At 39.2% G+C, this 19,353-nt stretch overlaps 1 protein-coding gene across 1 annotated transcript in view; it reads right to left on the bottom strand.

Moving 5' to 3' along the window:
- Window positions 1-5,150: 5,150 nt before the first annotated feature.
- Window positions 5,151-19,353, bottom strand: part of eif4e2 (eukaryotic translation initiation factor 4E family member 2) — a 37,245-nt gene continuing 23,042 nt past the window's right edge. The window contains exons 5-7 of the mRNA XM_060834109.1: window positions 18,583-18,735; window positions 10,842-10,978; window positions 5,151-6,239 (exon numbers count right to left, since the gene is read on the bottom strand). Of these exons, the coding sequence (XP_060690092.1) occupies window positions 6,200-6,239; window positions 10,842-10,978; window positions 18,583-18,735 (330 nt within the window). The 3' untranslated portion in view covers window positions 5,151-6,199. The remainder of the gene's footprint in view (window positions 6,240-10,841; window positions 10,979-18,582; window positions 18,736-19,353) is intronic.

Below are 19,353 nucleotides of genomic sequence, written 5' to 3' on the forward strand. Positions count from 1 at the left end.
AGCTATAAGTGAATTTGCCAAAGCCCAAATCACCTTCCTGGGCCATGTTATTGGACAGGGACAAATGGCCCCACTGAATGCGAAAACAAAATGGGAGAATTTCCCAAACTGCGACGAAAAGAGCAGTACTACAGTTCCTTGGATTGAGTGGATTTTACCGAAAGTTTGTGCCAAATTTTAGCAGTGTGGCTGCTCCACTCACCAAATTTTTTAAAAAGGGCAAGAAGTTTCAGTGGACAGCAGAGTCAAAAGGTGTTTGACAACATAAAAACTATGTTAACCACTGCCCCAGTATTAGCCACACCTGATTATACAAAGCCTTTCAAGGTGATTATCAATGCCAGTGATGTGGGTGTCGGTACGATGCTCCTGGAGGAGGATGACAAGGGGATAGAAAGACCCATCGGGTGTTTTTCCAGAAAGTTGAACATTCTTCAACAGAAATATTCAACGGTGGAGAAAGGGACTTTGAGTTTAGTGTTGGCATTACAATATTTCAGTGCTTATATTACCAGCAATGCATCTGAAACAATCGTATACACTGATCATAACCAATTGACATTTCTGGAAAAATTTAAGAACAATGCCAGACTGTTTAGATGAAGTTTGGTGTTGTAGCCATTCAATTTGATAACTGTACATGTGGCAAGTCACGAAAATATGATTGCCGATGCGTTATCAAGACTCAAATGAGATACAGAGGTGTTTGGTGATGGGTGTGCCACAGCCTGAATTCATATTATTGTGCACGTTTGCACGTGTATAGTTAGTATTGTGTATATGTGTGTTTTAGACTACAAACCAGTTTGTTTTTGAAGAGTTTAAAAAATGAAGCCACGTTTGGATATTGATGATTTTTTTTTAAAAAAGGGGGAGATGTCGCAAAGCTGGTCCTTTTTTTCTAAAAGTTGTTCCTTTCCTCAAAGATACTGTGTTCTTGGTTCATTTAAGACGGGTCATAAAACACTTCGGGCTCTGAAACAGCTGGGATTGGTACAGAGATAAAAGGATATTGAAAACCCTTTTTACTTATATGTAAACAGGTGAGCCTTTAGGCCAAAGTTTTTATATTTTTAGAAGTAACTTGTGTAAGTCAAGGGGGCATGGCCAGCTCTCTAGATGAGCAGTTCAGGAGAAAGTGAGGAGTGCAGATGCTGGAGATTTGAGCTGAAAATGTGTTGCTGGAAAAGTGCAGCAGGTCAGGCAGCATCCAAAGAGCAAGAGAATCGACGTTTCGGGCATGAGACCTTCTTCAGAAGGGCTGAAGGGCTCATGCCCGAAACACCGATTCTCTTGCTCTTTGGATGCTGCCTGACCTGCTGCACTTTTCCAGATGAGCAGTTCAGTCCAGAACTAGTTAGGGAGTTCATCAGTGGACTGTGTGAAGAAAGGCTGCTAACTCACTCTCCTTCTGCCCTTCTAACTTCAACCTGTAAGCTTTTGTCTCATTTTTACTGTGGTAAGGGGTTTGCTTATTGGGACTGTTGTGTATATTCAGAACAACATAATTTAGTCTAGCTTGGATAGACTGAGTTCTGTATGGGTTCTTTACCCTGTTCTTTGTGTTTCATTGTATAATTTTGTGAATAATTTTTTGTCTGTTTTAAAACCGTGTAGTCAACCTAGCTAACTTACTCCAGGTAATTTTCACTGCTCACTTACCAAAGCAAATTGCAAAGTTATGTCTGGGCTGCATGCTTTGGAAGGTTTTGAGTGGGCTGGCCTAGTCCATAGCACCATCTGTAACAAGCTACAACCTAACAATCGTCCCTTGACATTCAACGGCATTACCATTGCTGAATATTCTAATATCAAGATCCTGAGGGTTGCTATTGATCGGAAACTGAACTGGATTAGCCATATGAATTCTGTGGTTACAAGATCAGGTGACAGACTAAGAATTCTGAATCAAATAACTGAACTGCTGACTCCACAAAGCCTGTACAACATCAACAAAGTACATGTCAGAAGGGTGATGGAATATTCCCCACTCGCCTGGATAAGTACAACTCCAATAACACTCAAGTAGCTTGGCATCATCCATAACTTTGTAACATCCTTGATTTGGACCATATCCACAGTCACTCCCTCCACTATCAGCACTCAGTAGCAGCAATGTGTGCCATCTACAAGATGCACAATTGGAACTCAAAAAAGTTCAATTAACAGCACCTTCCAAACCCAGGGCAACAGCTATCTAGAATAATTGAGACACTGCTCCTCAACAGGGTGACAGAGGAAGGATTCCAGTACTGCTGCACTGAACTAGGCAACCAACGGACACAATCTGGTGATGTAAAAGTAAAACAAAGCAAGTCTCATCTGTTCACTTATGAAATTGGTTTTCCAATTACAAGGTGCAGATGGAATTCAATTTCAAAATTTCTAAGGTAATACATTTTTAGCTAGGAAAGTGGCAATTACACATTCAAGGTAAGTGGCTTGGTAAGGTAAGGTACTGTGGAAAAATATAATTTGTAGGTAACTACACAGATTAACAAAGGTAGAATCCAACATTGATAAGGTGCTAAGAAGAAAGAAAATCTAGGTTTATTTTAAACCATATTCAAAGCAAGTTATCCAAGCTGTTTCCTATTAGTTTGCAAATCCTTTCAGTTAGTTGAACAGTTTCTTTGAGTAGCCCCCATCTGGAGATGTTACAATTGGTCAGAGTCATAGAGATGTACAGCACGGAAACAAACCCTTTGGTCCAACTTATCTATGCCTACCAGATATCCTAAACTAATGTAATCCCATTTGCCAGCACTTGGCCCATATCCCTCTAAACCCTTCCTATTCATATACCCAGCCTTTTTGATGCTGTAATTGTATCAGCTTCCATCACTTCCTCTGGCAGCTCATTTCCATACACGCACCAGCCTCTGCGTGAAATAGTTGTCCCTTAGGTCCCTTTTAAATCTTCCCATCTCACCCTAAACCTATGCTCTCTAGTTCTGGACTCCCCCAACCCAGGGAAAAGACCTTGTCTATTTACCCTATTCATGCCCCTCATGATTTTATAAACCTCTATAAGGTCACTCCTCAGCCTGTGACGCTCCAGGGAAAACAGCTCCAGCCTATTTAGCCTCCCCCTTAACTGATACCTTCTAACCCCGGGAACATCCTTGTGAATCTTTTCTGAATCTTTTCAAATTTCACAACAGCTTTCCTACAGGAGGGCTGGCTAACATTTTTATTTTCCAGTGGGTTCTTTCTTTCCATGATCTTGTCACTTCATTTGTCTTGTTTTCCCCACACACTTCCTAACAGTTTGTATCAAGGCACTTCGGTCAGCAGTGAGCACTTCCCATGCATTGACTCCAATCCCCAGTCAACTTGAATATTCAATTACACTCATCCTTGCATTACAGACATGGATGACCTCTGGGACATTGTCAGTAGCAAGTTTGCTATAAATTATGTCTTCTATCTAAGAAAATATATTGTCTCCAAAACTGCAAACTCTCAATTTGTGTAATAAGCTTTTATGTGACTTATCAAATATCTTTGGAGATCTAAATGCACTATATCTACTGGTTTCCCGTTATTACCCTGCTCGTTATATCCTCAAATAACTAAAACTGGTCAAGCACAGCTTCTTTCACAAAACTATGGTGATTCTGCCCAATTTTATTGGAAATACTTCCTGAATAGTGGATTCTAGCATTTTCCTAATGATGCATATTAGTCAAATTGGCCTACAGTATCTTGCATTTTATCTCTTTGCTTTCTTGAATATTGGTATTACATTTGTGGTTCTCCAACCTGCTGGGGATTTTCCATAATGTAGTGAACGTTAATGGATTCTATGGTTGTAATCTTTTATTTCAGCAGGCACTTCTAGGTCTACCTTGCAGGACACCTGGTCCAGGGATCTTAGTAGCTTTTATGCCATTGGTTTCCTCACACTTCTTCTCTAACGTTTTTTAAAATTTCCTCCCTCTCTTTTGCTTCCTGCTTTTCTACTATTTTTGGAATGCTTTTTGTTTTTTACTATGAAAATAGATTACGAATACTTGTTCAAATATCCTTGCTATTTAATTGTTTTCCATTGTTAAATTCTAAGCTCATCCTCTACAGCACCAATGCTCACTTTTAGATTAGATTAGACTAGATTACTTACAGTATGGAAACAGACCCTTCGGCCCAACATGTCCACAGCGACCTGCCGAAGCGCAACCCATCCAGACCCATTCCCCTACATTGAACCCTTCACCTAACACTACGGGCAATTTAACATAGCCAATTCACCTAACCTGCACATTTTTGGACTGTGGGAGGAAACCGGAGCACCCGGAGGAAACCCACGCCGACACGGGGAGAATGTGCAAACTCCACACAGTCGCCTGAGATGGGAATTGAACCCGGGTCTCTGGCGCTACGAGGCGTCAATGCTAATCACTGAGCCACCCACACTCTCTTGCTTTTTATATATTTCAAAAAGTTTTTCTGTCTATTGTTTTATTTCTTGCTAGTTTTCTCTTAGACTTCAATTTCCAATTTTAATCACCAAACTTTTTCAGAATTATTCTGTATATCTTTCCATTTAACTTCATATCATCCTTAACTTCTTTAGTTAACAGCAGATGCTGCATCCTTTTTCTGGAGATTTTCTATCTCAGTGGAATATACGTTTTATGAGTGTTATGAAATACCTCCGTAAATGTCCTGTTGACGATTCTCTAATATGTTATCTTTTATCATATTTTCTCTTTAACTTGATTAACAAATCAGTTTGCATCTCTGATCACATAGTGACACATAATAATCACAATGAATTAGTGGTTAGGACAATTCAGCTAGCCAGTCATGAGTTATAACAAAAGTGAATTATTTGACGACATTTGGTATAATCTAACATTGGGATCACTACATAAATTCTTAAATGATTCTTGAATATCTCTTATGTTTCTGTTTCTTCAAGTTTCACTGGGCCCTTCTAAATTTCAAAATATACATCCCTTTATATAAGCCAATGCGAATATCATCTTAAATATTCAATTTGCAACTTATTCATTCTAAATATCTGTGCTATAGTAAACCAAAGGCAAAGGCCAAATTGAATACACATGAAATGCTTTCAGTCATGAAGTGCTCTTTATTTCAAAATAGCACCAAGCAAACAAATAATGTTTTACTTCCAATTCAAACATTTACATCTTCAAATAAAAGACTGTTTACCAGATGTAGCAATACTCCATAAAAGCAAAAGAACAAAAGAGGATAAATGTTTTTTAAAAAGTAGAGAAAATAAATTAGAAAGATCAGAGAATGAAATGAAAATGCATCAAGTCAGGTGAACCAATAATTTATATACACAGCCAGCAAGCAGATTCATTGGGTGATCTTTAGAGGTGAAAGGAATCTTGCCTGCCAGCTAGACAGCCAGAGAGAGCTCAATGGAGCCTTTTTTCAAAGAAGGTTGTATGAATTAGGTGCGACTCAGGCTCTTTACTGAATCCTAACAGGCCTTTACCATAACAAGATACCCTAGGGATGAAAGTTCTGTTCTCTGCAAGATGGTCAGAGACCAGTAACTATATTGCACTCTAGCACTAAAAGCAGTGGTTGCTAAAGATATAGCATCCATCCAGGGCTTTAGTATTAGTTCTTCTCATACTACTCCTTTCTTCATGCATGATCCCTCAATATTGGCATGGACAATCTTTGAATACATGGCTAGCCTTCCATCTGCTTCTGGGTTAATACCAGCAGAGGTGATGGAGTCTGTAATTGGGCATTGCCTTCTCATCATGGACTTAATATGGGAGGAGGCAGGAAGGCAACAGGGTCCCCACTCACTACCCATCCACCTGATTAAATGCCCTACCCCCAAAATACACAAGAAGGGAGGTCATTAAATTCCAGCCATTTTCTCCATGTGTAATACTTAATATCCAGAAACATAGACATTTACAATATTCACATATTTCAAAACAGAAGCATCCAGAACATTTTTGAAATGGAAGACATGAGCACAACAGAATCAATGACTTAAAAAACAAAAATAAAAGTCTGATTAGGTCAGAACAACTAATAGGACCAATGGCAGAGTAATTCTTTCCTGAAGTAAAGACATCCTGATTGGGATTGACATTGAACATCAGCCCATTCCAACTTTGTTTTAAAAAATGTAGTGTTCCTCTGGAATGAAGCAGGACATAGATTCCAACTAAACAAATGGAGTGCAATGAAGTTTTCATAAGGTGATTTTCGTATTTCGAAAGCTGGAATTGTCTCTGTCAAAGAAGATTAGAGAATTCTTTATTTTATACATTCAACAGCATACTTTCTGTATGAAATTTCAGTTGCAGGTGTAAACTACTAACAGTTACAAACACCAAGGCATGTGTTATATGTGGAGTTTTTACTCCATGTAAAAAGAAAACAGTTTCAATTTTCAGACTGGTTTAGAATTGCATTTGCTTCACAAAAGGCTTTGCCCATTGTTTCCAGAATGTATCAGCATTTTTTCGACTGATTTTACTTCACTAAAAGAAAAAATACAATTAACTTAGAATCATAGAGTCATACAGCATGGAAATAGGCCTTTGGCCCAACTTGTTCATATCAACCAGTTATTCTGAACTGAACTAGCCCCATTTGGCTGCATTCATAATCCTCCAAACCTTTCCTATCCAAATACCTTTAAAATGTTGTACCTTGCTTTTACTACTTATGTCAATAATTTGGGTGTGAACAAAGGAGGAATAGTTAGTAAGTTTGCAGATGACACCAAATTTGGAGATGCAGTGGACAGCGAAGTAGTACACTTGAAGTACAATGGGATCATGATAAGATGGGTCAGTGGGCTGAAGTGGTAGATGGAATTTAGTTTAGATAAATGCAAAGTGCTGTACTTTGGAAAGGCAAATCAGGGCAGGGCTTATACACTTAATGGTAAGATCCTGGAGAGTGTTGGGTGAACACAGACCTTGGAGTGCTGGTTCATAGTTCCTTGAAAGTGGAGTTGCTGGTAGATAAGATCGTGAAGGTGTTTATTTAGTTTGCTTTCCTTTATTGGTGAGTATTGAGTACAGGAATTGAGGGGTCATGTTGTGGCTGTACAGGACATTGGTTAGGCCACTTTTGAAATATTGCATGCAATTCTGGTCTCCTTCCTATCAGAAAGATGTTGTGAAACTTGAAAGGGCTCAGAAAAGATTTACAAGGATGTTGCCAGGGGTGGAGGACTTGAGCTATAGGGAGAGGCTACAAAGGCTGGGCTATTTTTCCCTAGAGTGTCAGAGGCTGAGGGGTGACCTTATAGAGGTTTATAAAATCATGAGGGGCATTTATAGGGTGATTATACAAAGTCTTTTCCCTGTGTTGGGGGAGTCCAGAACTAGATGGCATAGGTTTAGGGTGAGTTGGGAAAGATTTAAAAGGTACCCAAGGGTCAACTTTTTCACACAGAGTGGTGTGTGTATGGAATGAGCTGCCAGAAGTAGTTGTGGAGGCTGGTACAATTGCAACATTTAAAAGGTATCTGGATGGGTACATAAATAGGAAGGGTTTAGAGGGATATGGGCCAAGTGCTTCCAAATGGGATTAGATTAATTTAGGATATCTGTCATGTATGAATTGGACCAAGGGTCTGTTTCCTTGATGTACACCTCTATGACTCTATAGCTAGTCAGCAAGCTTTGTGAATCTATTCCATTTTTTAATTTCACTTCTTGCATTCTCCAGTGCTGCCTCTTGCCAAACATTTGTTTTCCCTAGCAGCAGTTAACCTAATGGTTAGAACATAGAACATAGAAGGATACAGCGCAGTACAGGCCCTTCGGCCCTCGATGTTGCGCCGACCGAATCCTACCTAACCTATACTAGCCCAATAACTTCCAAATGCCTATCCAATGCCCGCTTAAATGACCATAAAGAAGGAGAGTTCACCACTGATACGGGCAGGGCATTCCATGAACTCACAACCCGCTGTGTGAAGAATCTACCCCTAACATCTGTCCTATACCTACCACCCCTTAATTTAAAGCTATGTCCCCTAGTAACACCTGACTCCATTAGCAGTAAAAGGTTCTTAGTATCTACCCTATCTAAACCCCTAATCATCTTATACACTTCTATCAGATCTCCCCTAAACCTTCTCTTCTCCAATGAGAACAGCCCCAAGTGCCTCAGCCTTTCCTCATAAGATTTTCCTACCATTCCAGGCAACATCCTGGTAAACCTCCTCTGCACTCGTTCTAAAGCTTCCACATCCTTCCTATAGTATGGCGACCAAAACTGCACACAATACTCCAGATGAGGCCTCACCAGAGTCTTATACAACTGCAACATGACCTCAGGACTCCGGAACTCAATTCCTCTGCCAATAAAGCCCAGTACACCATATGCCTTCCTCACAGCACTATTTACCTGGGTGGCAACTTTCAGAGATCTGTGTACATGGACACCAAGATCCCTCTGCTCATCCACACTACCAAGTAGCCTACCATTAGCCCAGTAATCCATCATCTTGTTATTCCTACCAAAGTGAACGACTTCGCACTTAGCTACATTGAATTCCATTTGCCACATTTCCGCCCAGCTCTGCAACTTATCTATATCCCGCTGTAACCTACCACTTCCTTCCTCACTATCCACAACTCCGACTTTTGTGTCATCCGCAAACTTGCTTACCCAGCTTTCAAGTCCTTCCTCTAGATCATTCCCGTATTGCTAAATATTCTTAAAATGGCCTTAAACAAAGTACAAGTTTTCCATTTTTCTTCTAAAGCTCACAAATAATAAGTTTCTTTTTAAACTGTACTGCTTTGATAAAGTAGATTAATACTCATGATGTGGAGGTGCTGGTGTTAGACTGGGGTGAACAAAGTTAAAAGTCACAACACTAGCTTATAGTCCAACAGGTTTACTAAAGATTATTTTGAGATGTGGCTGCAGAAATATTACTGCCACTAAAGGATCAAATTCTCTCGAAATGGTAAGATATGACAAAGGAATGGTATTTACACATTGCTTAAAGATGCCTAGACCTCTGAATCTCATTCCATAAAACTCATTCTCAGGGATTTCTTTACTTAATCATTCGAAGAGAAAAGAGTTCTCTTTGCACAGCACAGCGGGGAATGGAGCCATTGGAACGGAGGAAAACATGGCAACAAGTTCATAACACAGGCTAAAATTACAAATTAATCATGAACAAAAATGTTTTCCTCTCTCCTCTTAAAACAATTAGTCTCTCATACAGGAATAGTCAGCCTCTATCATTACACACAAGCACTGTGGTTCAAGTTCAAGTCTGGACATTAAGTATTGGCAGATTATTAGATTCCAGGGAGAAGTATAATAATTTGAGCCGAGATCAATCTGACCACATCCACACAGGAGTCTAGACAATGATCAACAAGAATCTTAGCTGACTTTCCCTTCTTAATTCATATAGCCAAATTTGATTGGAGATTCCAGAAAAATCTAGAGGAGAATGTAAGAAAAATTGGATGACAGAGGACATGTGGTCAGGTTCGGAAGTTGTGGATTCAATTTTGAATCAAAGGACAGAAGTAAATTTGAATTTCTGGAAAAAAAAGCCAAAGAGATATATTCCAGATAAAGATGCAGACCCTTCAGGGTAGCAATCTTTGGGATTATTCTAGAACCAAAAATGGCAGACTGAACGCAGATAACTAATTGGCAGAATACAAGGCAGGTTGCCCACCCCAAAACAATAAAAACTAAGAGGTCATTTTTAACATTTGGAAGTGGAGACCAATATCTCCACGGAACACACCCTGATATTCCTCTACATGATTCTACCTATGTTCCTTTATTAGTGCAACCTTTCTAATAAAATTAATTAATTGACAGACCATTTGAATTATTGAACAATAATACGAGAGATTAATGCAGAGCTCAGTGGTCATTAATATTCAACTGAAACAATGCAACATTCCGACTAAAAAGCACTGTATCTTGCTACAATCTGAAGTCTCTACCTGCTTCATATCTCTGTACCGAAGAAAACATATGCAACAAGCCTCAATGACTACTGCCTGGTGGCTCTTGACCTCTATAATTATGAAGTGCTTCGGGTAGTAGTAGTCATGGCTCACATCAACTCTAGCTTCCAGCCTGCCTCAATCCCTTGCAATATGCCTACTGGTGGTGCAAGAGGTCCATGATAGATACCATTCCCCAAGCCTTACATTCATCTCTGGATTATCTGGACAACAAGGATACTTTCATCAGCTCCACTATAATCCCAACCAAACTATCCTCCAAACTCCGAGAAATAGGTCACTGCTCTGCCCTCTGTAACTGGATCCTCGACTTCCTGACCCACAGACCCAAAGCATGAATGGATCCTAGTGAAAGAAGCATTTATAACCATCTTCAGTCAAAAGTACAATGTGGATGAGGTCCCCAGCATCATAGATAGTGGTCAGTCTTCACCTAATTCGATTCACTTCATGCAATAACAAGCAGCAGCTTAAAGATCCTTCCTTCTAATCTTAGTTCACAAGTTAGCTTAAATGTTACATGCAACTTCAATGAATAGTAATCTTTGCATCCTGAAACGATAATCCATCTTTCAAACCAATAATTTGAACTGAATTAAAAGAAAACAAAAAAATTATTTCAGATTGATTCAAGTAGTATTGACTGAATCAGCGGAAAAAGTAATATCAATGTCAACTCTTCCCATTTTACTATCCCAGTATTGGTGCCACTGATACAAGTGCTTGATACTGACTATTTATTTGTCACTTGCATTCCTTCGTAAGTCACTTCATACTGATTTACATTTCAAAACTTTTAGTTCACCAGCCAATATAAACATTTTAGGTAAAACTATTCTGCTAGCTTCTCATCGCACTCACTTGATACTGTCAGTGTGTGTCTTGTATTCCATGATAGTATTAGGTGGTAAGTTCAGGACACGTCGTAATGTGTCTCGTATGCGAGCAGTAGTTGCTTGATCGCTGGCTGTTTTATTCCATATTGAGATAATGTCTTCCTAGCAACAAATAAAAATCAATATGTGTAATCTGTTCCAGAGGATCTCACACTGCTAAAAGATTAGTCAAAAACAGTCCTACTACCATCTCAAAAAGAAATTTGGATTTATGCAGGACCTTTAATACAGTAAAACATTCTAAGGGTCATCGCAGAAGCCCTCATCAAACAAAACTTCAGAAACAGGAGACAGTACAAGTGACTAAAAGCTTGATTAAATAGATTTCAAGGAGCATGCTTAAAGAGAGGCGGACAGCTTTAGGGCACAGAATTCACAGAAGGAGGCTATTTAGCCTATCATATCTGCACTGGTCCTGTGCATTGTGACTTAGTGCAAATACCCTGTCTTTTTCTTAAAAATCAGAGCATTGTTTCTATTCAAATAATCATTAAATGATTTTATCAGATCTCCTTTTAATCTTCTCTCTAAAGGAGAGCAGTCCCAACTTCAGCACTCTAACTTCATAAATGGAACCATTCCCGTCAACTTCTTCTGCACTCTCTCTCATACTTACTTCCTAAAGTTTAACACCAAGAATTGTGCACACCACTCCAGCTTGTACAGTGTTTTATACAAGTTCAGTAAGAAAACCCTTGTCCTGATTAATGAAGCTTAGAAAACTGTATGCTTTATTAACTGCTGTCTGCACCTGTCCTTCCACCTTTCATGAATTATGCACATATACACTGAGGTCTCTGTTCCTGCATACCCTTTAATTTATACTGTCTCTATATGATGTTTGCACCAAAACGTACAGCTTACTTTAACCTGGAAATTAGTAGAAAGTAGACATTCCTTACTCTTACCATGAATCAGCTCCCTCACCTATGCCTAAAAATTCTTACTTTCCATTTATTAGTTTAGAAATTTCCATTTTTCAAGATTACATTCCTTTACAGCAGCTGCTTAAAAGTCAATCAACTCATAACTTTGCTGTGATGTTACTGTTGCTAAATTTCTGTACTGCTGAATCACATTCCGGAAGCTCCATCCTTTTCTGCCACTGTTCCTGAAGTTCTTTCAGAGCTTAGGTTCAAGATGCTGAATGTGAAGAATAATAAAAATTGGGGATGTACTAGAAACTCTAATTTGGAGGACAGTAGAAACCTTTGAGGATTCTCAGACATGAGAAGGTTACACAAATAAGGAATGGTTAGGCCACAGAGACATTTCAAAACAAGAATGAGAATTATTAAATTGAGGGGTTGATTAACTGGGAGCCAATGTAGTCTAATGAATGAAGAGGCAATAGATGAATGGATCCTCGTGAAAATTATGGGGAGCAGAATTTTGAGGTCAACGTTTACAGAAGGTACAATGTGCAACACCAGCCAGTGAACATTGCAATTGTTGACTCGAAATATAATAAGGGATAGATGATGTCTTCAGTAGCACACGAAATGGAGCAATGGGGAGAAGGGATAATATTATGGCAATGAAAGTAGTTGGGCCTAGTGATGGAGTGGTTACAGGATTGGTAACTCATCTCAGGATCGAATAGTCTTGATCTGCCTCAGACTATGGCTGTTTGGAGTGATAGCATTGATAACTGCAGAGGAATATTAGGTGGGCACCAAAGGCAATGGCTTTGGTCTTCCAGGTACTTAGTTGAAGGAAAATACCTGCTCACCTAATATTGAATGTTGGATAGAATGTAGAACATAGAAAAATATAATGCAGAACAGGCCCTTTGGCCCTCAATGTTGCGCCGACTGGTGAATTATTCTCCCTACACTATCCCATCATTATCCATATGCTTACTCAAGGATTGTTTCAATCTCCCTAATGTGGCTGAGTTAACTACATTGACAAGCAGGGCATTTCATGTTCTGACCACTCTCCGAGTAAAGAACCTGCCTCTGACATCTGTCTTAAATCTACCACCCCTCAGTTTGTACTTATGCCCCCTCGTACAAGCTGACGTCATCATCCTAGGAAAAAGATTTTTACTGTCTACCCTATCTAATCCTCTGATCATCTTGTATATCTCTATCAAGTCCCCTCTTAGCCTTCTTCTTTCCAATGAGAACCAACCCAAGTCTCTCAGCTTTTCCTTGTATGACCTTCCCTCCAGACCAGGCAACATCCTGGTAAATCTCCTCTGCAGCTTTTCCAATGCTTCCTCATCCTTCCCGAAGTATGGCGACCAGAACTGTACACAACATTCCAAGTGCAGCCACACTAGCGTTTTGTATAGTTGCAGCATGACATTACAGCTCCGGAACTCAATCCCTCTATCAATGAAACCTAACACTATATGTCTTCTTAACAGCTATATCAACCTGGGTGGCAACTTTCAGAGATCTATGTACATGGACTCCAAGATCCCTCTTCACATCCACACTACCAACAATCTTCTCATTGACCCAGTACTCTGCCTTCCTGTTATTCTTCCCAAAGTGCATCACCTCACATTTAGCTCCATTTGCCACCTCTCAGCCCAATTCTGCAGTTTATCCAAGTCTCCCTGCAACTTGTAACATTTTTCTAAACTGTCCACTACTCCACCGACTTTAGTATCATGTGAAAATTTACTAATCCATCCACCTAAGCGTACATCTAAGTCGTTTATAAAAATCACAAACAGCAGTGGTCCCAAAACAGATCCTTGTGGCACACTACTAGTAACCAGACTCCAGGCTGAATATTTTCCATCAACCACCACTCGCTGCCTTCTTTCAGAAAGCCAGTTTCTAATCCAAACTGCTAAATCACCCTCAATCCCATACCTCTGCAGTTTCTCCAAAAGCCTACCATGTGGAACCTTATCAAAGGTTTTACTAAAGTGCAAATAGCAATAAATAGACTTAAGGCAAAGAAACAAAGAAAACCATAAATTACCTGTCAATTAAATTCAAAAACAGTTGTAACCCCCTTTAGTTATGAAAACATCTGCCAAACAACACTTTAATTTTTAAACAAATACCAATCAATGATCACCAGAAAAGCAAATATGTATTCAAAATTATTTATCTTCTATATCAAAGATTAAAAAATCCTGCATTACCATTTCTCCACATAAGTCTTTCATGTCTAACCACCTAGTGCCTAATACCTACTTTAAGAAATCTAAACTTCCCCTCACGGCTCCTCTTGTATGTACAATGCAGATCCTGAAACTGGTAGCACTTCTTGACTTAACTCAAGTCAATCCATCACTACTGCCTAATTGACAAACCTAAAAAGTAGTCAAAAATAGGTTGGTCTAGTTGTTGTAAAAAATCTATACAGATTAAACTCCTCTGTCCTCAATCCTAATCTAACCTATCTCACAGCGACAGACTGGTCATGACTCTCTGGTTTTAACATCATTCCTGGCAAGTCAGTGGTGATGGCGATGGTGAGGGAGTTAACAAGTGTTAATGTCAAATTGGGAAGCAGGAGAAAGGAGACTGTCAGACTTAAAGGAAATGGGTAAGAGCATGAACTTATTGAAAAGAGAAAGGAATGCAAGGATTTGAGTTAAACATCTACCAAATGTAAAGTATAGAAGAACTTAAAAATTAACTAAAACGTATGATTTTAGAACATGTTCAATGGATTATATAATCACGGAATAGTCACCGCACAGAGGCTATCTAGCATTTCATCCCCACACTGGCTCTGTAAAGGAAGCACATTGCCACATCCTGGTCTTCTCCCTATAGCCCTCCACTTTCTTCCTTTCTAGATAATCCTCCTAAATGCCTCTACTGTATTCTCAAGCAACGCATTCCAGTTCGCAACCATTCGCTGCACCAAGATGATTTTTATCACACATTCATTGCTCCTTTCACCAATTACTTTTAATCTATGCTTTCCTTTTCATAATCAATTCATTCATAGGAACCATTTTTCCCTACCTATTCTGCTCAAGCCATTCTTGATTTTGAACATCTCTATCAAATCTCCTCAACCTTTTCTCCAAGGAAAACAATCCCAGCTGCTCACATTTATGTAAATTAATTCCCTCTTCCCTCAAGTCATTTTTTATAATACCTTAACAACTTTCTTAATCATGATGTGCAGAACTGGACTTATGTTCCATTTGAGGGTGCACCAATATTCTTTGCCCATTGAGACTCTACTGGCAAACATATACCTCTACCTACACTAGTCCCACTTTCTTGCATTTGGTCCATAGTCTTAAATGTTATGACATTTTAAGTGGTCTTGCAAGGCCTTTTTTTTAAAAAAGATTGAGAAGTTTCCCACCTTAACTGCCCTCCCAGACAGTTCATTCCAGTTCCTCGCCACCCTCTCGGTGAAGAAGCTTTTCCTCAAACCCTCTCTAAACCTCTTGCCTTTCACCTTAAAATTATGTCCCTATGTTACTGGCCCTTTATAAGGGCAACAGCTGTTTTCTTTTCACCCTGTCCATGCCCTTCATAATTTGTACACCTCTATCAGGTTCCCCCCCCTCAACCTTCGGTGCTCAAAGGAAAACACCTGAGCTTATTTAGCCACCCTTCATAGCTGAATTACTCATCCCAGGCAACATACTGTGTTGAATCTCCTTTGCACCACCTCCAATGCAATCACATCCTTCCTACAGTGTGGTGACAGGACTGCACACAATACTCCAGCTGCACCCTAATCAAGGTCCTGTTAATCTCCAACAGGACCTCCCTTGCTCTTATGCGATGACTGATAAAGGCAAACATCCTGTACACATTCTTAACTCCCCAACTAATCTGTCCAGCCACCTTCAGGGATCCATGGACAAACAACCCAAGATTCTTCTTTTCCTTTGGCTTCCTAGTGTCCTACCATTCATTGAGTACTCTCTTGTCATGTTCCTTCTTCTAAAGTGCATTACTTCACATTTATTAGGGCTAAATTCTGTCTGCCACTGATCCCACCATCTGACCAATCCAGTTATATCCTTCACATCTTCCTTTTCTATCAACCATCAGCCAATCTTTGTGTCATCCACAAACTTACTTATCAACCTCGCCTCTTCCCGCAATCCCCCCCCCCCCCCCCAAAATATTCTCATCCACATCATTTATGAATGTCACAAACAATAAGGGATCTCTGTGGCATTCATACCAGTTTCGAGTCACACAAACAGCCTTCTACCATTCACTCTGTCACTTGCCACTAGCCACTAAACCAATTATGGACCCAATTTTCCAACTTACCTTGGATCCAATGAAGTTTTACCTTTTTTTAATTAATTTCCCAAGTGAAACCTTGTCAAATATTTTGCTGAAATCCATATAAACTACATCAACTGTCTACCCTCATCCAGATGCTTGGTCACTTTCTTGAAAGGTTCTACTAGATTTGTTATTGTATCTCGGTTCATACGACAACAATAAATCAAACTCAAACTCAAATTTCATCAGTCACTTGCTTGCCCATTCCACCATGCTATGTGCTCTTCTGAAATTTACACAATCCTTCTCACATTCATAAACCTTTTAAGTTTTGTATCGTCCACAGATTATGAAATGGTGGACCAGCTACAAAGTTCTATGTTATTAAAATAAATCAGGAGGGGCAAAGGCCCTAACGCTGACATCTGAGTAATTCTACCAAGGAAATCTCTCCAACTTAAATGTTTATATTCTCCTTTCCAGGTCTCAGTTGAGTTCATCTTTTTTTCCCTGAAGAAGTGCTGATATGGCAACAGCTTAAGTTACAAAATCCGCGTAATTGTCCAGAACATATTTTCCCATGAGTATCCTATACAACATTGAATGCCTGGGCTATTGCAGAAAAGAAATATTGCACAAAACAGATCACATGTTAATAATGAAGCTTGCCCATTCTCTGTTGAGTTAAGGGAAGGAAATTAGAACAGGTTGCAATGTTAATATTTGATTCCACCTCTGTCCCATATTCAATCCTGCTTGATATTCTTCTTTATGTTATACCAAAGCAATTCAATGCAGCCAAGCTTAACAGTCAGAAAATCTGGCCTCATTGTTTCCATACAAAAATCATTAATCAACACTGTTCTTGAGTTCCAATCATTTTGGGGGCCATACTAGTTTATGCTAGTTTTCTGGATGGTTTTTCTTACATCTTTAGCTTATTTTTGATACTTTCCTTCTCAATATACTTGAGCTCTTGGGCATGGTTTGGAGATAGAGAAATAGATTCTGACTTTCTTTAGAGATCTTACACTTTATACTTAAAGATACAATGAACTTCAATGGCAATGGATTCTCAGTAAGCTTCTGGAATGTACTGCTGAGTAAATAGGATTCTTATTTCCTAGTAGTTTACGGTTAAATCAAGGAAAATACTTAAAATTTTAAATAAAGTTATGTTTACTCTGGATCTTCTTAGAGCAGACTTCAAGAACTATAATTAAAAATAGCTTGTTTTTCATTACTTAGCTAAGCATGGTTCAACATTTTAATTTGTCAGTACACTTCAGTGGAATTAGCTTTCTTTTTGGAGTGAGGGTGAATTGCTTAATACGTCCATATCTAACTTGCATCATAACAATCAAAAGGAACTCAATTCAGATTGACAAAATTAACCAAAAAAACACTTCACTGACAGTTAGTAACTTAAATTAGGTGTGATTTGGACGGGATTCTGTATCAACTGTCCTTCATGGAGAGGTTTGCGAAGAAAAACATCTTTGATCATAAGTCCATCAGGAAATGGTTAGCATCTGGAATCCTTGAGACCTTGTGGGAAAAGGATAGGGTAGATCCTTTCGGATCGTACTTGAGGAGACTGTCTTATCACCAGAACTTACCAACAACCACCAAGGCATTCCTTGGCTGGTGGCGAGAAATCCTTCAAGTAAGCCTGGACCCTCTGCGCCACAGCAAGCTGCCTTGGAGGCAACTGAAAGGGGGGTAGAGACTGTCACACATCTTCTTTACAAAGGAAGTCTGAAGGTGCAGTGGTTTTTGCCAAGGTTCATCCCAAGCAACTCCGTGACACAGGACTCTACTCTACCGTCTGTTCCCCGGGACAAAGATCGACTGCACCTGGAGGAGCATCAATTTGGTGAAAGTTGCGCTTTGGTCTGCCTGAAACTTGCTGGTCTTCCAGGGCAGGGAGTTGACCTTGACGCGGTGTTGCAGACGAGCATATTCTACTGTCCAGGACTACATGCTGAGGGATGCACTAAAGCTTGGGGCAGCTGCCACCAAGGCACAGTGGGGAAAGACTATTATTTAAGGTCTTTCTGCCAAAGATAAATGGAGGTCCATTCAGTTATGGGACCCCTAAGATGCCTCAAATATATTAATGTAGTCTTGTACAAATAAGGAATGCCTTTGTGTTGTGAGAGTCAAACTCCAATGCTTGTTTCTTCATATGCTACTGTACAAAACTGAACTGCTTCAGTGACTATGTATATAAAGATATTTTATGCATTAAGTGTATTTTTGAAAATTAAAATAAGTAATTTTAATACCTTTGATCCTCAGTCAGGATATCCTGTTTGCTGCAATAGAATATTACAGCAAACATTTATCAAATACAATTTTTAATTCTCTAACTGGCTCATAAACATTTCTTGAAGCAGAAGCATTTTTAAGCATTATGGTTGGTGTATGGAATTTTTAAAAAATTAAGCAATTAACATTGTGATTAAACTTGTGCTGCAGTTCATACAAAATTCCAAGCAGCAAATAAATTAAATGGCATACCTGAAATCGAACTGAAACAACAGCTCCACATATCTCCTCACCAACCATGAACTGTTCACCCAGCATTGCCAAAATCAAGTTCTCCCAGCAACGTGATGCCAGTCCTTTTCGCAAACGGATTATCCACTTTCCACCGTTCTTATTAGCTTCATCCTGGAAAAGATTTTAAAAAAACCTTAAATCAAAGGTTTTTTTTAAACGATCGTCCACTCATTTTATTTTTGTACAAAATCTGCTGTTGCGGACAAGTGAAAAGGGTGAACTGCTACCTTGTGATTTCTTATAATTTGAACAATTAAGCAGCAGGTGATACAATACATTGGAACAAGAAACATTTTTACAATTTCCTCACTCATCACTCAATCGCTCTGAATAATCACCTTACTTCTAACTTCAATTTCCTCTTTAAGACCAAACGTCGGATATAGGGATTAGTTTGGATAGCTAATTTTTGCAATGTTTCTTCTCAGTTATATTACTGAACTTAGCACAGTGCCCACAGCATTAAAACTGGACTGGCCAAAACCACATTATTACTATCACCACAGAGATATATCCCTCCTTAACATAAAATCCTCACTGCAGATTTGACACAAAAACATCCATTCTGAACAGTGATCATGTCGCCATAACTTGGTTCTCCTCCTCCAACACAATGGTTACTTATGGAGAATGTTAGATAGTGCACAATCCCAGAATTCTGTTCTAATATAGCTTAGTATAAAGTTCTATATCCCTCTCATCAGCAAATGTACTCATTTCCACTTCTTC

Source organism: Hemiscyllium ocellatum, chromosome 13 (assembly GCF_020745735.1).
Source record: "Hemiscyllium ocellatum isolate sHemOce1 chromosome 13, sHemOce1.pat.X.cur, whole genome shotgun sequence".
Classification (NCBI taxonomy): Eukaryota; Metazoa; Chordata; class Chondrichthyes; order Orectolobiformes; family Hemiscylliidae; genus Hemiscyllium; species Hemiscyllium ocellatum.